The sequence below is a fragment of the Bos taurus genome, chromosome 26 (assembly GCF_002263795.3).
Source record: "Bos taurus isolate L1 Dominette 01449 registration number 42190680 breed Hereford chromosome 26, ARS-UCD2.0, whole genome shotgun sequence".
NCBI lineage: Eukaryota > Metazoa > Chordata > Mammalia > Artiodactyla > Bovidae > Bos > Bos taurus.
Window position 1 is genome coordinate 9,465,765 of NC_037353.1, and position 22,639 is coordinate 9,488,403.

At 35.8% G+C, this 22,639-nt stretch overlaps 1 protein-coding gene across 2 annotated transcripts in view; it reads left to right on the forward strand.

The window, feature by feature from the left end:
* Positions 1 to 506: 506 nt before the first annotated feature.
* The window catches only part of PTEN (phosphatase and tensin homolog), a 101,213-nt gene continuing 79,080 nt past the window's right edge, over positions 507 to 22,639 (forward strand). Inside the window, exon 1 of one of the 2 annotated variants that reach the window (NM_001319898.1) lies at positions 507 to 1,095. In NM_001319898.1, the coding sequence (NP_001306827.1) occupies positions 507 to 1,095 (589 nt within the window). The remainder of the gene's footprint in view (positions 1,096 to 22,639) is intronic. The other variant, XM_005225404.5, reaches the window with a different exon arrangement.

The following is a 22,639-nucleotide window of genomic DNA, read 5'->3' on the forward strand; positions in this document are numbered from 1 at the left end:
GCCCTTCCCTCCCCTCCCCTGGCGCGGTCGGGTACGCCTCCCTCCTCCCCTCGGGCTCCCGAGGCGCCTGGACTCCCGGCGCGGCGGAGGCGGAGGGGGCGGGCAGGCCGGCGGGCGGTGATGTGGCGGGACTCTTTGTGCACTGCGGCAGGATACGCGCTGGGGCGCCGGGACGCGGCTGCGCTCAGATCTCTCCTCTCGGAAGCTGCAGCCATGATGGAAGTTTGAGAGTTGAGCCGCTGCGAGGCGAGGCCGGGCTCAGGCGAGGGAGATGAGAGACGGCGGCGGCCGCAGCCCAGACCCCCTCTCAGCGCCTGTGAGCAGCCGCGGGGGCAGCGCCCTCGGGGAGCCGGCCGGCCGGCGGCGGCGGCAGCGGCGGCGTTTCTCGCCCCCTCTTCGTCTTTTCTAACCGTGCAGCCTCTTTCTCGGCTTCTCCTGAAAGGGAAGGTGGAAGCCGTGGGCTCGGGCGGGAGCCGGCTGAGGCGCGGCGGCGGCACCTCCCGCTCCTGGAGCGGGGGGGAGAAGCGGCGGCGGCGGCGGCGGCCGCAGCTCCGGGGAGGGGGCCGGAGTCGCCTGTCACCATTTCCAGGGCTGGGAACGCCGGAGAGTTGGTCTCTCCCCTTCTACTGCCTCCAACACGGCGGCGGCGGCGGCGGCACATCCAGGGACCCGGGCCGGTTTTAAACCTCCCCTCCGCCGCCGCCGCACCCCCCCTGGCCCGGGCTCCGGAGGCCGCCGGAGGAGGCAGCCGTTCCGAGGATTATTCTTCTCCCCATTCCGCTGCCGCCGCTGCCAGACCCCTGGCTGCTGAGGAGAAGCAGGCCCAGTCGCTGCAACCATCCAGCAGCCGCCGCAGCAGCCATTACCCGGCTGCGGTCCAGAGCCAAGCGGCAGCAGAGCGAGGGGCATCAGCCACCGCCAAGTCCAGAGCCATTTCCATCCTGCAGAAGAAGCCCCGCCACCAGCAGCTTCTGCCATCTCTCTCCTCCTTTTTCTTCAGCCACAGGCTCCCAGACATGACAGCCATCATCAAAGAGATCGTTAGCAGAAACAAAAGGAGATATCAAGAGGATGGATTCGACTTAGACTTGACCTGTATCCATTTCTGTGGCTGCTGTTCCTCTTTGCCTTTCTGTCACTCTCTCTGATAACGTGGGAATAGACGGATGCGAAAAAATGTCCATAGTGTGGGTGACATTTAACCCCGGTCGGATTTCTAGATGTATATTTTGTGTCTCTTTTGAATGCATTCAGCCTAGGGTGTGTTCGGCTAGACGGAACTCTTGCCTGGTTGCAAGTGTCAAGGCACCGATGGATCTCTTTCTAAGGGCTATTGTCCGCAGAATCCAGTACACTGTTAGTGGATTAGTGAGCTCGGTAATCCGGTCTACTAAATGAACAGAAAAGTAGATGCTTTGAGCTTGAGCATATTTCGATTAAATCTTGGCTTTAGGCCCTAGATCAAGGGTATAGATCAGATTAAAAGGAAAATTAGTGTTGCACGTACGGCTTATTGCATCAGAATCTTGCAGTGATTGTTTTTAGTTTCCTGGGTTGCATTGATAGATTCTTTTAAAATGTGAGTTGTGAACTGATTTGCATAACTTTAGAGAGAATCATTTTAGCATGTATGGTGCTCATTTGAAGGCAAAAGTAGGTTTATGTGTTAAAACTAAGTTAATTACAACTTTGAATCGTGTTTAGAAGTTTTTGCAGTTTGAAATCAATAGTACCATGACACTTCTCAAAGACGCTCTTACTAGATTTTGTTAAATTTGCTTTTTTTTTTTTTGTCTCTTTGAGATGATGAAGGATAGGACATGAAATTTACAGTTCAGTAGCATTGTAGATTCAGTGCTCTTCTGACACGTAATAGAATGGAGATTGAGTGGTTTTTGATCTCAGATGATAATGTTATGTAGGTTCAAGGGTATTGTGTGTAGCAAATGGTGATTGCAGAGATTAAACTTCAGTTTCACTTGAAATTTAAGTATTGATTGTGATACTTGAATTGATACTCAACTTTAGTTAGGTTTCAGGTCCTGTGACACCTTTGGGTATCCGTTAATTTTACTCTGACTTGTGTAGAACATCAAATATAATTTACCAGCTGATAACCAGAAATGCTGGCAAGAGTGGATTACTCCATTTTTGGATTGTAGGTGTGTTCGTTTTTTTCATATGGTGTATTAAATTTACTGAGTCAGCTTGTTGAATAAGACAGAAACCCAAGAATTTCACTGGGGTACAGTTGGCTGTCTGAAAGTTAGGCTTTTGTATTTCAGAAGATAGTGGTTATTGAAAGGCATGAATCTTCACAGTTTCAGGTATAATGAACAAATTTTGATCAAGGATGGGGGATTGAGCCCTCCTTTTTTGCAGAATGGGAAATACGTTAGGAATTGAGACTCACTGGTAGGCCAGTGTGTAATGCATGAAAAATAGGATTAAGTTATTGGTCTGAGGTGACTGAATCATTTTATTAAGGTATCTATTAAGATAAAAAAATTTGGTGATGTGAATTGTAGCAGTGGATAATACTTAGTTAAAACTAAGCAGTTGTGTAGGTGTTAATAGAGTATACTAAAAAAAAAAAAAATGGTTTCTTAACAAGTATCATTAAACATTTTGCCTAATAGTAGAGTGACACTGAAGTGCCTGTATCTCTAGCTAAAAACTGTGAGGAAGATATTTTTGAAGAAAAATGTTACGTACATGAAGAAGGTTTTATTCCTTTGGATTATGTATCTGCACATACATAGTATTTGCAGCTGATGTTGCCCAAGTTTTTGATACGAAGTGAAGGTAAAAGTTACTGAAGAAGTAGCTTTACCACGCACATAACTTTTCTGTTAAGTTTAAAAATAGTATTTTAAAAGAATATTTGGACATTTTGGAGTTGCATTAATTGAAAAAGTACTAAAGCTGAACTTGACCTGTTTGCCCAGAAGATAATCATGAAAAATACTTAATTGGTTCTTCTCATTTGTAACCTATTTCAGAAGTAGTCTTTTGGTGTGACTTGACAGTCATCTAGATGTATAGGACCAAATTAATTAAATGTTTAACTTTTTAAAGTAAACCCCCATTCAAAAACTTTTCTAGAATGCTGTTTGTTAGGCAGATTGCTTTTAGTATTCAGAGTATGTTTGTGCTATTTTGGCATAAAAATGGTATTTTTGCTATTTTTGATTTAAAATTATCACAGTTATAAGAATATCATTATTCTACCAGATTTTTATATGTGAGCAGTGCGATGATTAGCCATTTCTCCTTTGATTTCAGGGTGCATGCCTCTGTGTGTGAAATTTATGTGACTTACAACTTTCTCTCAAACTGTCCTTTTAGTTATGGTATGCATAGAAAGCATTATCATATATTGCATCAAATGACTAATAACACTTAATTTCTAGAGTTGTGGTTTTATTGAGCCAAATGTTGATATGAAAAAAAATCATGTTAGGAAAGTTAGTAAAGGGTTTGCCTTTTTGATAGTTGCACTTCCAATAATTTTGATACACCAAGGCACTTTGGTTTGCTTGGTTTCACTTCAGTGTTTTGTGTTTATTGTGGTGGGGGAAAAATTAAAATGGCCATTGAAAGCTTTTTCTCTGACAAGTTGTAGTATCTATTTCAGCAGTTAGCCTTCTCAAAGTTAAATTCTTTAATGAAAGTAGTGATTGGAGTATTCTTATAAAAGTCAGTAATGAAGTGACTTCCTTAAAGGAAAATTGAGGACTATGGGTTTTTTTTGTTTGTTTTTTGCAAAATTGAATTATTCTAAAAATAATTTGTTGGTGGGGGTTTATCCTTAATATTAGTCTGGAAAGTAGTACTGAACATGAGACTATAAAAAATTCATTGTTTTTAGATTTCATGGACACTTTAGGCTTCTATTGAATTTTAATTGTTTGATAAGTTTGCATATTTTCAAATAATTAACGTTCATGGGGAAACTTTTTAATTCATAGTATAGTGACTGTTGAAGTTAGCTGTTATCTTTTAAGATGAGTGATTACTGAAATGACTGCATAGTGAAGATTTTTTTTTAGAAAAGATTCTACTCAAAAGTTTTTATTTTACACTTTTTATATCAGTTAAGTTGTATTTCTTTCCTGTGCAAAATGACTGGGCCACCTAATTGTTACAGGGTAATCTACAAACTTCATTTTCATAAAGCGTATTAAAGAATAAAGCACATCTGAGAAATTTACGGTTTATGCAATTCTTAATATAAGGAAAAAGGAATTTATTGCTGTTCATTGTAAAAGTTTTCACTGTAGTATAGTAGTCATCAGTGCAGATTTAACATTGCTTATTATACACTAAAGAAATAGTAAATATAAAATATGGTGAGACATAACCACGTTAATTTTAAATATAGTTTTAGATAGAGAAAGATGCATTTGTATGTATTACCTTTTAGAATTTTAACAACATTGAAGGTAACTGGTGATATTTTAATTCTTGTGTGGTACAGTATAATATCTGCTTTATTCCATAAACCACGAAAAAAAACAATACAGACCTCTTAACATCACAAAATACTTTTTGGAAGTCTGATTTTCAGAGGTCCTCATTTTGAGATTTGCCCCATTTGCTATTTGTTCATGTGGTGATAGCTTAATACTTTGTAATAATTTTTAAGCCACTTAAGTAATCACTTCAGTGACTTTTAGTGTAAGAGTATTTATTATGGGAAAATCAGTTCACAAAATTTTGACATTAAATCACTCTCAGACATTCTATTTTAAAATTTTTACCTCAACCTTTCTAGTGAGACAGCAGCGTAGGAAATGTTTTTATATTGTATGTGAAATTGGAGTTTGTAAAAAGAAATTTAGAAGTTTGCACGTTTATGACAGTTTTTCACTTAACTTGAAATGTTAGGCCTTGGCTGTACTATAAGAAGTTAGCTTTCAGAAAAATGTTATTAATGAAAGAAATTTATTTGGTATACTTTTTTTTTCTGTAGACACTCTTTGTTCCGAAGTTCTATTTGTATTTCATAGAACTGTCACTCTTTTTTCTGTTTTTCTGTTAGATAAACAAGATTTTAAGTAAAGTCAAGAGTCTTTTGTGGTTCGATTTCTGTTAGGATTTATTCTAAGGATAGTGACTTAAGATGTATCAGACTGTGAGATTCGGGTCAGAAATTATTTCAGTAAATATTCAGTTTTACTTAAAATACTTTCATTTGTCAGGAAAGGTGAAATTAGTATATTGGATTTGACTATTCACCTACTATTCCCTACTTTTTGGAATTTTTTCATTGGCTACAAAAAAGCTATTTGCAGTTTGGTACTTTTAAAATAATTTGCATTGGAATTAAAAAGACTGTTGGAAAAATACTGATTTAAAAAGAATAAACATAACTTAGGGGTGAATTAATTTCGTATGGAAAGTTTGAATTTAGTTCAGTATAGTTAAGGCAAATTCACTTCATTTGCAACAGTTTGCATTCAGAGATGAGTAGACATCTTCAGGGTATTAGGTGTGTACTTACTGGTCCTTTTGGCAGATTTGGATACTATGGCAATACCTTCCAGCAGAAAATTATTCTTAGCCTGTATGTAGTGTGGGAATAAACAGTATTTATGTATCATATTTTAAGTTGTTACACAGTTATTATAGTAGTCATCACTTCAGCTATGGACAGTGAATCTAACTTACTTTTATGTATGTAAATACAAAGTTAGGCAATCATAGTAATATTTCTAAAAGTTGAATTTCTCATTAAAGAAGAGTTCACCTGGTGGGTATGGTTTTATAGGTTTTAAATAAGGTTAAATCTGTTTTAAATTACATTAAAATATTGAGTATGAGTCTTTTCCACACATTGTACATTGTTTCATTTTAGATTTTAAGGTGGCAGTGTAGCCTCTGGAACCAACACTGCCTGTGTTGGAATCCTGACTCTTGACACTTATTAGCTGGATGACTTTGTGTAGATTGCTTAACTTTTCTCAATCTGTATTATCTGTGAAATGGGGATAATGGTACCCATCCATATAATGTTTATTTTGAAAAATAAATGAGATAAGTAATGGCATAGCACTTGCCACCTTGTAAATATTTAAATGGGCACTGCTGCTGTTAAAAATTATAATTCCAGGTTACCCATGTATGAGAAATTATTTGTCTTTTCATGTATGGGAGGAGCAGTGATTTTAACTGAATTTCCTCAGTTTGGATATGTTGCCATATTAATTGGTTCATGCTATGAGTGTTTTTTAAAATAGGGATATTCCTTTAGGAGCTCTGAGTATAAAATGTCTGTGATTTTGCTGTTTCATCACAAGTAATTTGACGCTCTGCTCCCTCATACTGTAGAAGCGTTAATCATACTAATCAAAGACTATTTGCTCTAAATACTAAGGTATGATGAAAACTTCCTCAATATGAAGTAGAAAAATAAAATTTTGTTATAACATTAAAAATTTGTTAAAATATTAAATTTTCTTTAGAGTTAAAGACAGGTCAACAAAAATATCATATATTTTATTCACAGAGTAATCTCTGTCCCAAAACATTTATTATGTGATACAGCAGTAACATAAACTATCAGTAAAGGTACTGTAGCATTTCTTTTTAAGTTCAGATTTTTGGAGGAGTCATGCAGCTTTGAATGCCAAGTTACATTTATTACATTATCATTTGCACTTAAAATAATCTGGCAGTGCATTAATATGGGAGTTTTATTTAGGTTAAACCTTTGTAGTATTTCCCATTTTCACTTTTGATCCAGTTTTAGGCCCTAGAAATGGGAAGAAGAACTAAAAGATTTTTTCTTAATTTATTCTTACCAGGTATGGGGAAAGATGGAATAAGCTTGAGACCTGCCTATTAGAGGCCATTTCTTGTGTATGGGGATCAGTCTTTTTTTTTCTTTCCCTGTTCTGGTCTCCTTGCTGTGTCACAGTGCCCTCAGTAGTGAAGCACTTCATTTCCAGGGAGGTTTTTGTTTTTTTCTTATTTGTTTTGTATTACAGAATGAATTGTGCTGTCTAATTATGTGTGCAACTATCTGATTACATGATTTCTACATGTTTTGTTATATGTTGGATAAACTAGCTGTATTTTTGGTGCAAGTCTGGGTTGCAGAATTGAACTGTGCATTTTGACAACTTCTAGGAAAACTTCATTGTCTAAAATTCCCTCACGTTCTCTATTTTATATTACATGCACCTAAATTTTGTTTTATATCACTACCCCAAACTTATAGTTGATTTAGTGTTATTAAAGCCCTTCAGAATAGCTTTCAATTTTATTTCTTTTGCTTTTTGTAGGTTTTTAGGCTGAATATAATAAGGTTCTCTCTTCTTTAGTATTAATTACTAATTAATCGACTAGATTATTAAATCATTAATACTTTAATAACAAAATAAACTAAATATTAACTAGTGTTAATTGCATTCTGCTAATTTTATGTATTTAGTATTTTTGATCTTTTAAGGAAGATGTAATTAAGGTGTTATGAAACGGGTTGTGATTTGAAGCAGGTAGTCCTTACAGCAGATATATATAGTTTTTTTCCTAAATTAAAAAAAAAAATCTTGGCTGTTCTGGGTGTTTGTTGCAGAGATTGGGCTTTCTCTAGTTGTGGTCCACGGGCTTCCCTTGTTGTGGAGCCAAGGCTCTAAAGCACATGGCTTAGTAATTGTGGTGCGTGGGTTCTCTAGTTGTGGCGCACATGCGCTCTCTCGTTGTGGCACGCAGGCTTAGTTGCCCTGTGGCTCGTATGACCTTAATTTCCTGGCCAGGAATTGAGCCTTTGTCTCCTGCATTGGAAGATGAATTCTTAAGTATTGGATCACCAGGGAAGTCCGGAATCAGATATATTCTTAAAGTGATTTATTAGTACAGCATACATGTTGAATTGCAAACAAGTCCTTTTTTAAAATATATAGTTTTTTTTTTTTTTTTTTCATTTAAAATTCTTTTGCTGTCATGAATTTAGTGAGATACTTCTGTTTGAGTATTCTATTTATTTGGAACTTACTGGAGATTAAATAAATAGAATGGAAATCTGTATTCTACTTTTAAAATGAAGTTTGGGGAATGTTACCAAGCTTGATATTTTTTAGGTGTTATTTTTTAAAATTGTATTTATCAGTGACTTTGAATCTATCAGAGTTAAAGTGAAATGGGTAGACTTTTTTTCTTTTATTATGTGAAAATGGTACTTTGTCAGGCTTAACTGAGCTTTGTTGTAAAATTTACTTAACATTTTCACTTATTCATTTATGAAATATGAAAGATGAAGAAATGATATAAGCCAGAAGGGATTTTTTTTTTGAAAAATGAAATAGAATTAGGTAGCATATACCCTGTGTCTTATATTTGTTTACCATTTTTCATTAACAAAGCCTTTAATAATTGTTAATGCACTTGATTTTGCAAGAAAAAAGGAGCAGCCTGAAAGATGGCACAAGCAATACTTTCCTCATTTTTTTATACAGGAATTGTAGCTCCAAAAAAAAAAATGAGTAACTTGTAAAGGCTACTAGAAGATTGAGTCCACAGAGGGTGCTGGGTTTTTAGGCACCTGGTGCGGTATTTTTCCCGTTATATACATCAGTGGTTCTCAAACTTTAGATGGGCATGTAAAAACTTGCAAGACTTAAGTCATAGATTACTTGCCCCACCTCCAGAGTTTCAGATTCGTTAACATCTGAGTTGGGGCCTGAGAATTTGTATTTCATTAAGTTCCCAGACGGTACTGATGATGGTAGTCTGGGGATCACACTTTGTGAACCACCATATTACATTATCTCCTGTCAGTTCAGTTCAGTTCAGTTGCTCAGTCGTGTCCGACTCTGCGACCCCATGGACTGCAGCACGCCAGGCCTCCCTGTGCTCCCGGAGTTTACTCAAACTCATGTCCATTGAGGCGGTGATGCCATTCAATCATCTCATCCTCTGTTCCCTTCTCCTCCCGCCTTCAGTCTCTCCCAGCATCAGGGGAATCTCCTGTCAAGCAAATCCTTAATATGTTATCTCCTTTAGTTTAAACTAGTTATCTCCTCTAGTTTAATAGAATTTACACATACATATCATTTTATTTGTAAATACGAAATAGCTCAGATGGCAGTTGTTATCCTAATTTTTGCAGACGAAGACAATGTGTTTTACAAAAGCATAGTGGAATGGAAGGAGTGTAGATTTGGGAGTTAGCTAGGTTTAAAGTCTAGCTGAAGTCCTTGCTTGGCTATTTATCGGTTATGTAATAAAAGACAAAATACTTAACCTTGGTGAACCTTTTCACATCTCTAACATGGTGGTAAAAACACTTGTGTGTACTTTTTTAGGTTTGTTGGAAGAATATATTTTCAGAATATTGGTTGCCAACTGGGGGTGATCCCCTCCTGCCTTGTCTGGGTATTTGGCAATGTCAGAGACACTTTTGGTGGTCACAGCTTGGGGACGAGGGGCAAAGGGCAGAAGCTATGGTCATCTGTCTCGGTGTAGAGGCAAGGAATGCTGCTAAACATCCTACAATGCGCAGAGCAGTCTCATCCACAACAAATAATTGTCTAGCTCAAATTGCCAGCACTGCTGAGGTTAAGAAACTCTTGATTTAGAGGTTTAAGTGTTTGGTATATAGTAAGTATGATACTTTATACAAGTCAGTACCTTTGCCCTTAGGTTGTAGTATTTAAGAAGGTCAAATTGCTAATAAATGATAGAGCTAGGCTTTTAACATCTGTATTTTTTGACTGCTGCTAGGCTAGTATTCTTTATAAGAACTTCTTCCACAAAAGTTCCCTGGTAACAAAAAAAGGTTTATTTGAAGAAGGCTCATGTGTTACTTGGCTGATTGTGAAAGTGTTGCTTTGAACTTCTGTCAGAAAAGGCTGAAGATATTTTCAAGTTAAGTATATTGCACTATATGAGGTATTCAGAAGGATGTTACATAAAACTTCTCTAACAGGATGGATATGCTTTATTAAAGCATTTTTTTTTTTCATTTTTATATTGCCAGTAGTTTTAAAAGTAGTCAGTTACGTAATTAGGAGATACTTTACTTACAGGATACTTGTTTTGTGGTGTTTAATGCATTCTTTACTCTTACACTTTTTTTAATTCTAAAGCTGCTTTTGTTATAATCAGATGTGGTGAAGTTAAATATACTGATGTAAAATGGCAAATTTCTGACAAGTTATAAAAATGTCTTGTTTCTTTCCAGATGAAGAAAGTAGGGCCAGCTAAGGTTCTCTGATGCATGTGTTACATTCTTTCTGAGACCCTAAATATGCTGTCAGCCCATTGAATAAGTGCTTTACTTATCTACATTTAAAAACTTGCATTAATGTGTGAAGTTTTTAGAAAAAATTGGGACAGAGTTTTAGTTGAGTCCGGAGACGAGAAGATGCCAAGGGAGTAGCTTAGTGGATTCTGAGTTTTGTTTTGTTTTTAGGACAAACATAATTACGAAAGTGTTCTAGGAATAGATTGTTTGCTATGATATTTTTCTGTTCGCTTGATAATACAATTTGCTTTGCTTCTCAACTTTGCACAGGCAGATGTCAAGGCCTGTTTTAAAAATCCTTATGAAATTTAAGTTTTGACTATTTTGATTCTTTATGATTATAGGAGCTAGTCAGAGATACTGATAAATATTTTAAAACCAGGGCTGCTAATCATGTGATAACTTCACATTTTAAGAAAAATAAATAGCACTTGTTGCTATAATTTAATTGAATAAGTATGGTGTTTATTTCAGTATATGAATAAAAAAACCCATTTTCTTTACTTAAGAAAATTTTATAAAAACTACTTAAAGAATTTTGAAAAAAGTACTTATTTTTCTACTTCTCTGGAACTTCATGTTTCCATGTTAGCTTTTAGTTTTTGTTGATATCAATCTATTTTAAAATATTATTCATCATAGTGAACTTAAAGGTGTGTGTGTTTAAACTGAAAGGTGTGTGTGTGTTTGAACTGAAAGGTGTGTGTGTATGTTTGAACTTAAAGGTGTGTGTGCGTTTTAACAATTTCCAAAGCACCTCATAATTTTGTTAATTATTTTAAATGGCAGAGTCATCAGAAATATTTGTTTCTCTAGTTACACGTTAAACATTTTTCTAATATTTGGCAAATTTTTTTTCCTGTTCTTTTCTGATTTTCCTTACTGTGAATTTAAGATGACCTAAATATTCGAAAAGGCTGTCATTATTTTGATTCACAAGATCATAACCTGTTACACAAAAGTAGCTGAAGTTTGACATTTAGCAGCTTTTTTTCCCCTTACTATATGATAGCTATTGCATATTTAAAATTTAAGAATATTTTAATAATATTGAAGTGAGGCAAAATAGAATTTAGCTACTTTTGATCTGTCAAATATTCTTTTGCTATGGTAGGAGTAGTACTTCTGTTGTGTTGAAAGTGGATACAGAAGTCATTTGATTAAACTATCACATCATTTTGTGTTAAAGTTATTATAACCCTGTTGCTTTCCTCTCTCTAATTAGAAAGGGTTTGACTTGTCGAGATGTTACTGTTCTCTAGAGTGGTGGTCCCCAACCTTTTTGGCACCAGGGACTGATTCCATGGAAGACAACTTTTGTATGGACCAGATAGGGGAGATGGTTTTGGGATGATCGAAGCACATTACATGTATTGTGCAGTTTATTTCTGTTATTTATTACATCAGTTCCACCTCAGATCATCAGCCATTGTATCCCTGAGCTTAGGGACCCCTGCCCTAGAGCATATTTTGAATGATAGCAATTTATATTTACTTGGTTGCCTTGGTCACAGTAATTGGTGATAGTAATTGATGCAGGTTTGTTGTGTATTTGCATTAATAATCTATTAATTTTTGTGATAGTCTATATCAAATTTTATTTTTAAGTATCAGTTACAAAAACATGGAAATGAGTTTAACCTTATTAGGTAAATGATAATTCTCAGTGAATTTATTAATTCCTGTAGTTAGAACAAAAATATTGCAAAAGAAACAGACTTTTTCTTTTTTAAACAAAATTACTTGTTAGTGTAACATTTTCCAAATGAGATATAATTGTTTCAGTTCCTTTTTGGGGGGTGTGTATAGTTGCTGTACAGTGTTGTGTTTCTGCTCTACAGCAAAGTGAATCAGCTACACATATCCGTATGTCCGTTTCCTTGGATTTCCTTCCTGTGTAGGTCACCATGGTGCACTGAGTAGAGTTCTCTGTGCTATGCTCTACAGTCAGTTCTCATTAGTCATCGATGTTATGCATAGTAGTGTATATATGCCAATCCCAGTGTCCCAATCCACCCCACCTCCACTTCCCCTTTGGTATTCTTACGTTTGTCCTCTTTCTCTACTTCTGTGTCTATTTGTGCTTTGCAAATAAGTTCATCTATACCATTTTTCTAAATTCCACATATATGCATTAATGTATAGTATGTGTTTTTCTGACTTACTTCACTCTGTATGACAGTCTCTGGGTCCATTCACTTATCTGCAAATAGCACAATTTCATTCCTTTTTATGACTGAGTAATATTCCCTTTGGAGAAGGCAATGGCACCCCACTCCAGTACTCTTGCCTGGAGAATCCCATGGATGGAGGAGCCTGGTAGGCTACAGTCCATGTGGTCGCGAAGAGTCGGACATGACTGAGCGACTTCACTTTCACTTTTCACTTTCCTGCATTGGAGAAGGAAATGGCAACCCACTCCAGTGTTCTTGCCTGGAGAATCCCAGGGACAGAGGAGCCTGTTGGGCTGCCATCTGTGGGGTCGCACAGAGTCAGACATGACTGATGCGACTTAGCAGCAGCAGCAGCAGCAGCAGCAATATTCCCTTGTTTATATGTATCATGTCTTTATCCATTCATCTGTTGATGGACATATAGGTTGCTTCCATGTCCTGGTTACTGTGAATAGTGCTGCAGTGAACATTGGGGCATGTGTGTCTTTTTGAATTACTATTTTCTCAGGTTATGTGCCCAGTAGTGGGATTGCTGTGTAATATGGTGGTTTTATTTTAAGTTTTTGGAGGAACTTCCATACTGTTCTCCATAGTGGCTATACCAATTTACACTCCCACCAACAGTGTAGGAGGATTCCCTTTTCTCCACACCCTCTCCAGCATTTATTGTTTGTAGAATTTTTGATCATGGCTGTTCTGACCAGTGTGAGGTAATACCTCACTGTAGTTTTGATTTGCATTAGCAGTGTTGAGCATCTTTTCATGTGTTTATTGGCCGTCTGTATGTCTTTGGAGAAATTCCTGTTTAGGTCTTCTTCCATTTTTTCTATTGGGTTGTTCATCTTTTTGATACTGAGTTGGCATGAGCTGTTTGTATATTTTGGAGACTAATCTGTTGTCAGTTGCTTTGCTGCAAATATTTTCTCCCATTCTGAGGACTGTCCTTTCATCTTATTTATGATTTCCTGTGCTCTGCAAAAGCTTTTAAGTTTCATTAGGTCCCATTTGTTTATTTTTGTTTTTATTTTCATTACTCTAGGGGTTGGTCAAAAAAGATCTTGCTGTGATTTATGTTAAAGAGTGTTCTGCCTGTTTTCCTTTAAGAGCTCTGTAGTGTCATGCCTTACATTTTGATCTTTAATCCATTTTGAGTTTACTTTAGTGTATTATGTTTGAGAGTGTTCTAATTTTATTGTTTTGCATGTAGCCATCCAGTTTTCCCAGCATCACCTATTGAGACTGTCTTTTCTTAGTTGTATATTCTTGTCGTTTTTAGTCATAGATTAATTAACCATAGGTGTATGGGTTTATTTCTGGGCTTTCTGTCGTGTTCCATTAATCTATATTTCTGTTTTTGTGCCAGTGCCATACTGTCTTGATTTCTGTAGCTTTGTGGTATAGTCTGAAATTAGGGAGCCTGATTTCTCCAGCTCTGTTTTTCTTTCTCAAGATTGCTTTGTCTGTTTGGAGTCTTTTGTGTTTCCATACAAACTGTAAGATTTTCTATTCTAGTTCTGTGGAAAATGCCATTGGTAATTTGATAGGGATTGCATTGAATATGTAGATTGCTTTGAGTTGTATAGTCATCTTCACAATATTGATTCTTCCAGTCCAAGAACATGGTATATCTCTTCATGTGTTTGTGTTGTCTTTGATTTCTTCAGTCAGTATCTTACAGTTTCTACATACAGTCTTTTGCCTCCTTAGGGTTGGATTTTATTTCTTTTTTTGTTGCAGTGGTAAATGGAATTGTTTCCTTAATTCCTCTTTCTGATCTTTCATTGTTACTGTATAGGAATGCAAGAGGTTTCTCTTTGTTTTGTATCCTGCAACTTTACTGAATTTATTGATTAGCTCTAATAGTTTTCTGATAGAATCTTTAGGATTTTGTAAGTATAGTATCATGTCATCTGTAAACAGTGACAGTTTTACTTCTTTTCCAATTTGAATTCCTTTAATTTCTTCTCTGATTGCTGTGGCTTGTACTTCCAAGACTATGTTGAGTAATAGTGATGAGAGTGGGCACCTTTGTCTTGTTCCTGATCTTAAAGGAAACGCTTTCAGTTTTTCACCATTGAAAATGTTTGCTGTGGGTTTGCCATATGTGACCTTTAATATGTTAAGATAGGTTTCATCTATGCCCACTTTCTAGAGAACCTTTTTTTTCTTTTTAAATCATAAATGGGTGTTGAATTTTGTCAAAAGTTTTTCTGCATCACTAGGATGACCATTTTTAAAAAATATTTAAAAAAAAATTTTTGCTGTGATGGGTCTTCATTGCTGCACATAAGCTTACTCTAGTTGTAGCAAGTGGGGGCTACTCTTCATTGCTGTGTGTGGGCTTCTCATTGCAGTGCCTTCTCTGGTTGTGGAGCACAGGCTCTAGGTGTGTAGTCTTCAGAATTGCTGTGCATGGGCTTAGTAATTGTAGCTCATGGAGCATGGGCTCAGTAGATGGGTGCACAGGCCTGGATGCTCCACGGCATATGGTATTAAACTGGTGTCCCTTGCATTGCAAGGTGGATTCTTAACCACTGGACTGCCAGCAACTGCCCCATGTGGTTTTTATTATTTGTTAATGTGGAATGTCACATTGATTGATTTGCATATATTGAAGAATCCTTGCATCCTTGAGATAAATTCCACTTGATCATGGTATATGATCCTTTTAAAGTGGATCTGAATTCAGTTTGCTAGTTTTGGGTTGGCCAAAGTGTTCAGATTATTCTGTATCCTTTTATGGAGAAACACAAAGGAACCCTTTGGCCAATCCAATGTTTTGTTGAGGATTTTTGCATCTATGTTCATCAGTGATGTTGGGCTGTAATTTTCTTTTCATTATCTTTGTCTGGTTTTAGTATCAGGGTGATGGTGGTCTCATAGAAAGAGTTCCAACAGTGTTTTTCCTCTTCAGTTTTTTGGAAGAGTTTGAGAAGGATAGGTATTAGCTCTTCTCTAAATGTTTGATAGAATTCTTTGTGTAGCCATATGGTCCTGGACTTTGGCAGATTTTTAATCACAGTTTCAATTTCATTACTTCTGATTGGTCTGTTAATATTTTCTGTTTCTTCCTGGTTCTTGGAAAGTTGTGCGTTTCTAAGAATTTGTTCATTTCTTCCAGGTTGTTCATTTTATTGGCATATGGGCTTGAAGTAATCTCTTCACATCCATTGTATTTCTGCAGTGTCAGTTGTTACTTCTCCTTTTTTATTTCTAGCTTTATTGATTTGAGTCCTCGCCCTCTTTTTTTCTTTTAAATTTTTAAAAGTTGTTATTTTATATTGGAATGTAGCTAGTTAACAATATTGTGATAGTTTCAGGTGGCAGCAGAGGGACTCAATACATATATATGTATCCATTTCCCCCCAAACACCCCTCCCCTTCAGGCTCCACATAACATTGAACTGAGTTCCCTGTGCTATAGAATATGTTCATGTTGATTATCCATTTTAAACATAGCGATGTGTACATGGTGATCTGAAACTCCCTAACTACTATCGCTTTTCCTTGCTTTCCCGCCCCACCTGAGCCATAAGTTTGTTCTCTTTAGTCTGTGAGGCAGATTCTGGCTTGTAAATAGGTTCATCTGTATCATTTCTTTTTAGACTCTGAATATAAGGGATGGCATATGAGATTTCTCTTTCTCTGGCTTTCCTCAGTGTGACAGTTTCTCAGTACGTTCATGTTGCTGCAGATGGCAGTATTTCATTCTTTTTAATGGCTGAGTAATATTCCATTGTGTATATGTGCCACATCTTCTTTATCCAGTCCTGTGTTGATGGACGTTTAGGTTCCTCCCATGTCTCAGCTACTGTAAACAGTGCTGCAGTGAACTTTGAGGTGCACGTATCCTTTTCGATCCTGTTTTTCTCCAGATACGTGACCAGGAATGGGATTGAATGATCATATGCTGCTGCTGCTGCTAAGTCGCTTCAGTCATGTCCGACTCTGTGCAACCCCACAGACGGCAGCCCACCAGGCTCCCCCATCCCTGGGATTCTCCAGGCAAGAACACTGGAGTGGGTTGCCATTCCCTTCTCCAGTGCAGGAAGGTGAGAAGTGAAAGTGAAGTCACTCAGTCGTGTCCGACTCTTAGCGACCCCATGGACTGCAGCCTACCAGGCTCCTCCGTCCATGGGATTTTCCAGGCAAGAGTACTGGAGTGGGGTGCCATTGCCTTATCATATGGTAACTCTATTTTTAGTTTTTAAGGAACCTCCATACTGTTAGTGGTTATTAGGCTATTTGGGTTCCTTTTGGTGCTGAAAAGGTCACGCAGATTGTGATTATTGTATAATGTCCAAGAAGTAAGGCTTGCCATCTGTTACACAAATATAGGAAAAAGTTAAGATAATCTAGTGATGTAAGTGGTTTTGAGACTTCTCCTTTTGGAATCATCTATTAATTATAAATTTTTAAAAGAAATATCAAATTTTAAGCTTTTGCAAAAATAAAACAATGGTTATGCCAGTGTTGATACTTTTCTACTAAAATTTGAAGATAGTGGTTGGGAACTAAATATTATGTAATGAAAGTCTGACTTTTATCATTTATTAAGGTTGTTTGGGTATATAAGTGGAAAAAAAATGTTTTAACTTGAGATATTATGTTAGACAAGATTTTGGTACTGTAGTTGTATAAGGTTTTTAAGCTTTAGGTTTCCTAAGAGTTGATTTATAGAAATTCATTATTCTAGAACTCAACCAGGAATTGGATAGAATAACTCTTCCTTAAAAATTTGCTTAAATATTTTTTAAGTGCTTTGCTTTCTTCTGTAAGCTCAGTTCTTGTCTGTATGCTAGTAAATGAGTTTCCTCTAAAATCTTGGTGTTACATTTTCAACCACAGCAGTAGTTGTTAATTTCTTATCATCCCTAAGAATTTATTTATTTATTTATTTTTTCTGAGGGCCTCCTTAATTATCTTTATTGCTTTTCTCTGAACTCTTCAATTTGCTGGCATATCACTTTTCGGGTAGAGATCCCTAAGAATTTAGTTGTTGTTTCTTAGACGTCTTTAAAATTGCATATTGGGCTTAATAGGATCTGATTAATTTTAATCTACTTTGTGGACATTGTTTTTTACTGAGAAGTTTGTTACCATGCCAAGTGTGATTAATATGATCAGATGTAATATTTAGATATGATTTTGAATTTATGTTCTCAAATGCAGCTTTGTGTCTGGGGTTTCTAGTTTGTGTAAGAAATGTCTTGCCAATTTAAAATTAATGTCTGATTAAATTGTTTTACTTGTATCAGTTTATAGAGTTTACATTCTTGAATTGTAGGCCGTGAAAAGAATGATGCCCTTTTTGGGGGGGGGGTGGTAGATAGATAGTACATACCTAAATTATAGCTCTTACATGGAGTGTGGTGCATGTGTAGGTGAGAGTTTCTGTCTAAATACTCGAGGTTTACAAGTCTTCACCTGTGCTGTTTATAGTATTTAAAGGGTGTGAGGTATTGATAAGAGCTTGTCTTCCTCTTCATTTCTCTCATTTCCATCTAACTGTTGGTATTTTTGTCTTCCTCTGTGTTAAATGTTGTGTTTTTAAAAGTTTATTTACTGGATGCAAAAGTTACTAAGTTTTTTTTTAATGTTTCAGCTTAATTTCCAAGGTTTTTTACTGTGTTCTCCTTTGGATATGAAGATTCCATAACTAATCATGGTCAGTAATTGTGTCTCTTCCCCTAGTTGCAATAATTGGGTTCATACTAAAATGAGACACGTCGTCTAGAGTTAAGAGTGATAACAGTTCAAAGCCAGCTATGTAGACTCATTCTTATAGCTGTTGCTGCTGCTGCTAAGTCTCGTCAGTCGTGTCCGACTCTTAGCGAGCCCATGGACTGTAGCCTACCAGGCTCCTCCGTCCATGGGATTCTCCAGGCAAGAGTACTGGAGTGGGGTGCCATTGCACCCGCTTATAGCTGTTAGTATATTCTAAAACTGTATCTTATTAAATCTTAAGATGAATTTTTTTTAGTATTTTAGCAAATATGTAATTTAAGATCTTTTGGATAATACACTTATTCAATCAGTTTTAAATTGGTATGGTTAAAATACCATCAGTGGGAATATGAATCATACAGTATTAGAACAAGGCACTTATCATAAGATCAGTAACATGATTCTTAGCAGTAGAGGAATGAATGCCAATATATTTGCCTTCATATTTTAAAATCTATCCGAATTTCTAGTTCATATTGTTCTTACCCAGATTAAAATACTGCACTGAGGCAACACTATTTTTGCTGGTTGAGGGAAAAAGTAAGTACTTTCTAAATGATTTTCTGACTCAAGCTATGAAATAAAGAGATTAGATTTTATAATATTAAAGCCAAATATAAAATGAAGCAGTAAGTACATACTTGTTTGGAGCTTTTTTTCCTTTAATATGGATCAAATTAATGACTTTCTTTAAAAGGTAGATTTGATTGTTAGAAGTTAGTTTAAAATTTTTGCAGTTTTGGCTGAATTAATAGGAGAAGGAAAATGCACTTGTTGAAGACACATTTGTATTAGAACTTTTTTTTTCTTAGCTTGTGTGTGGTAGTTTTGAATGTTAGAAAATTTGTTCATGATTGTATCTGAAAGGTCAATTCAGTTACAACTGTTGTAATCTTTTTTTCTTCCAGAATGCAGTTTGCTAATATTGAGTGAATTGGCGCTGAATGTTACTAGGCTTTTGTTGTCATACTACTGACAAATCCCTTGCCATCTTCTGTACCTTAACTCTTTGGATGTCTTGTTTTCTGTAAAAGTTAATGACCTTTTATCTTTTTGCATAGCTATAAAGTAGCCAAAACTAATGTTTTCGGTAGTTACTTCTATTAAATGATAAAAGAATGATTTTTATCATAGAATGATATTACAGAAGTAATGCATAAATCTTAACATTGAGTGTGAATATTAGAGCATAAAAGACACCCTCTTATGTTCTTTAGTGTAATAATGGATTGAAGTAATTTCAATTTTTATAGTCTTTAATATGTTTTATTAAGATTTTGTGGTAGAAAATTAGTATTTGGATTAGTTCAAGTTTATAGTGTTGATAAGTGTCTAATACATGTTGTTGAACTGATAATCTTTTTGAACATTATTTGTCATTAGTAGTCAATCTTAGATGTTTTTTAGTGGGAGCAACGCTGAAGGGAGGGGTATGTGTGCGTGTGTGTGTGTGTGTCTGTGTGTGTGTGTGTGTATTTTAACAGCAGCAGAGTTCTGAAACAGGAAATCAGTCTTATCGTATTCATCCAGAGACCTAGGAAGAAGGTAATTGTTCGGTGTACTCGTTAAAACCAGTTAGTTGAGCAACTTAAATTTTTAGAGGTTCACAGATGCAGGCTTGAACAGTTGTTAGATATATTATTTCATAGTTAACAACTACTCTGGAGAAAAACTGATTCAGTTAGTTGAGGGTACTAATACACTAAACACCTCAGCTCAATGCACTAATAAATTATGCTTTGGATTTTAAGAGTATTGCTCATACTATCAGTGACTTGATAAGATATTTTTTTGTGTTATAAGTTCATGGGGTTGCAAAGACTTGGACACGACTGAGCGACTAAGCATACACACATCAGTGACTTGATAACATATTTTTCTGTGGTTCTAATTTGCTTAAATTTAAATAGTTAAAAGTTCACAGTGCCTTGATTATTCCTTTAAAAAGATTTTTTTTTTTTAAAGCTCAGTGGAATCTTAATGTATCTGGCTTGAAATATTTTCAGAATTATTCTTAAATTTGAATGTTTTAATAGAAAAAAGTTAACTTCTGTTTTATATCAACTGGAATTTATCTTTCCCTGTTAATGTACATATGAACATAATTAGATCTTATGAATCAGTGTTTCCATACTGTTCTGTGATCTCTTTTATAAACATTTTTTATGTCATTGGGTACTTACTTTAAAAGCTATAATATTTCATCAGGCTAAATATTGTGATTTGCTGAACAGCACTACTGTACGTATCTTTGCATAGTTTACCTTCCCCTTTGGTTTGTGTTTTTAGAGTGTAGTGTTAGAGCAGGATTGCCAGAGTGAAAAGGCACAGCGGCTTCACAGCTCTGTGTTACAGCTTGCGAAAGAATTCTTGCCAAGTGAACCAATTTATAGGGTTGCTTCTAAGTGGAAGAATTACTAGCAGTTCTTAATATTACCTTTGAAGAATGTGGTGTTTTCATTTACAAAGTGAGATATAAATTTATGTAGACTTTTCTGTCAAGAAGAGTTGGTATAGTATAAAAACATCAAAGAAAGTTGAGAGGTTTAAATTGCTTGGAGAAATAGAAAACTTTAGTAGTTCCTCAGTTATTTGGCTTTCTGGTTTGGCAGTACTAGCAGAAAATTTAAAAGTGTTCAATGAAACTTAAAATTTATGCTAAAGTGAATTTAAGTGAATATATTGAACTTCCTTTTATAATTTGTTTTTGAAGACACTATATTGAGTTGCCTTGTAATGAGACATTTAAACTAAAAAAAACAGGATGTTTCTAACTTATGCAACTTCAAATAGTTACAGCCCCTTATTTACAACTGTAGACCCCTTTGCAGTTTTATAATTTAAAGATAATTCCGCATTTCTCATTTGATATTTGAAACAACCAGTGAAGAATTTGCAGCAAGTCTTATTATTTTATAGAAAAACAAAAGTATTTGAGGTTTAGAGATTCAGTAACTTAATTGAAGTCTAGGCTTTTAAGTTGCAAAGCTAAGGATAGAATTCTGGTATTCTATATTAAAAAACAGTATATACATTAAGTGCTTAGAACAGGGCCTTTCACCTAGAAAATATTTCCAGTGTTCCTGTTCATATCTCCTTTATTCTTAAAATTCCCATCTTTTTGAGCAATTCTTTCTCATTATTTCTGTAGTTCATGCTTTTGTACCTTTGTGCCCTTTTCACTTTAGAAAATGAAATTTTAGGCTGCATTAATTTGGTTTGTAGAGGGATGATTATATGACATGTATTAGGGCAGATGTTCTTAAGTAATAAATAATTAACACTTTATCAACTGGGAAATTCAAGCACTTTCTATTTCTGCTTTCCTCCCAATGTGAATCATCAGTTTAGAAACGAGATCCAAACATTTAACACACTTTTTAAGGAAAAAAAAATCTAGTAAGAAATGTAAAATCTTTTATTAAATGAGAAAGTCATAGAAGTCTATGAGCATGGCTGGTATTTAAAGCATAATTGATTATAAAAGTTGATAATGTGGATATAACTGTGACATATTTGGAAAGTATTTGTTAAATTTAGACCTGTTAAAATTTGTTGAAAGGAATGTAAAGCTGATGTAATAACTAATGAATCAGTGGCTGAATTTTTCTTCTCACCTGAGCCTTAAGTGCCTGTGAGTTGAAAGACTCCCAGATAGTCGAGAAAAGCTCCAGATATTCCTAGAAAATGAAATTAAATGGTGAAGTTCTGGTATTTGCTAACTTGTTTTTGATTGTTGTCTTCTCTTGTCAGTCTGACTTGATTCCTTTACTCCTGCTGCCAGTTTAGCTCAGTGTTCCTTTTGTGATCTGGGCAACTTCAGATTTGCTCTGGATACTTTTTGAGACTCGCTGAATCTTTGTGTCACTTTTATTTGACCTATCAATGTCCCATATTCTAGCTTCATATGGCACACCTTTCAGTTAACTAGAATTCTAAAAATAACTCTTATGTGACTTATGGAAATAATTTTCCTAGAAATAATTATAGCAGGAAAAATAAGTAGTTAGTGATTTGTAATTTAAGACTGCATTTCAGTTTGTAAGTTGTAAAGGGATAAGCATATCTGTATATATACTATATGGAGTACTACAGAGAAACTTTTCAGAACTGCTTTACTGTTAGTAATTATGCTTCAAATAAGATTCAGCTTTTGTGTCAGGAACACATTGTTAGAAAATAAGTCTCAGGGGGCCTGTTTTTCCCTCCCTTACCATTTTAATAAAATATGCAATAGAATGGAAAGTAGTAAAACAAAGTATCTTAGGGAGCTATATTTGATTGTTATCCTCTGTTTGAAAATTCAAGGTAAATGTATCATTTGAACCGCATTAATTTAGGCTCAAATTTCTGAGGTAAGGTAGACTCATGAGATCTCAACCCACATTTTTTTAAGCCTTTTATAATTTCTCATTTATTTCTTATTTATTTTCGGCAGTGCTGGGTCTCCATTGCCGTGGGAGCCTCTCATGGTGGTGGCTTCCCT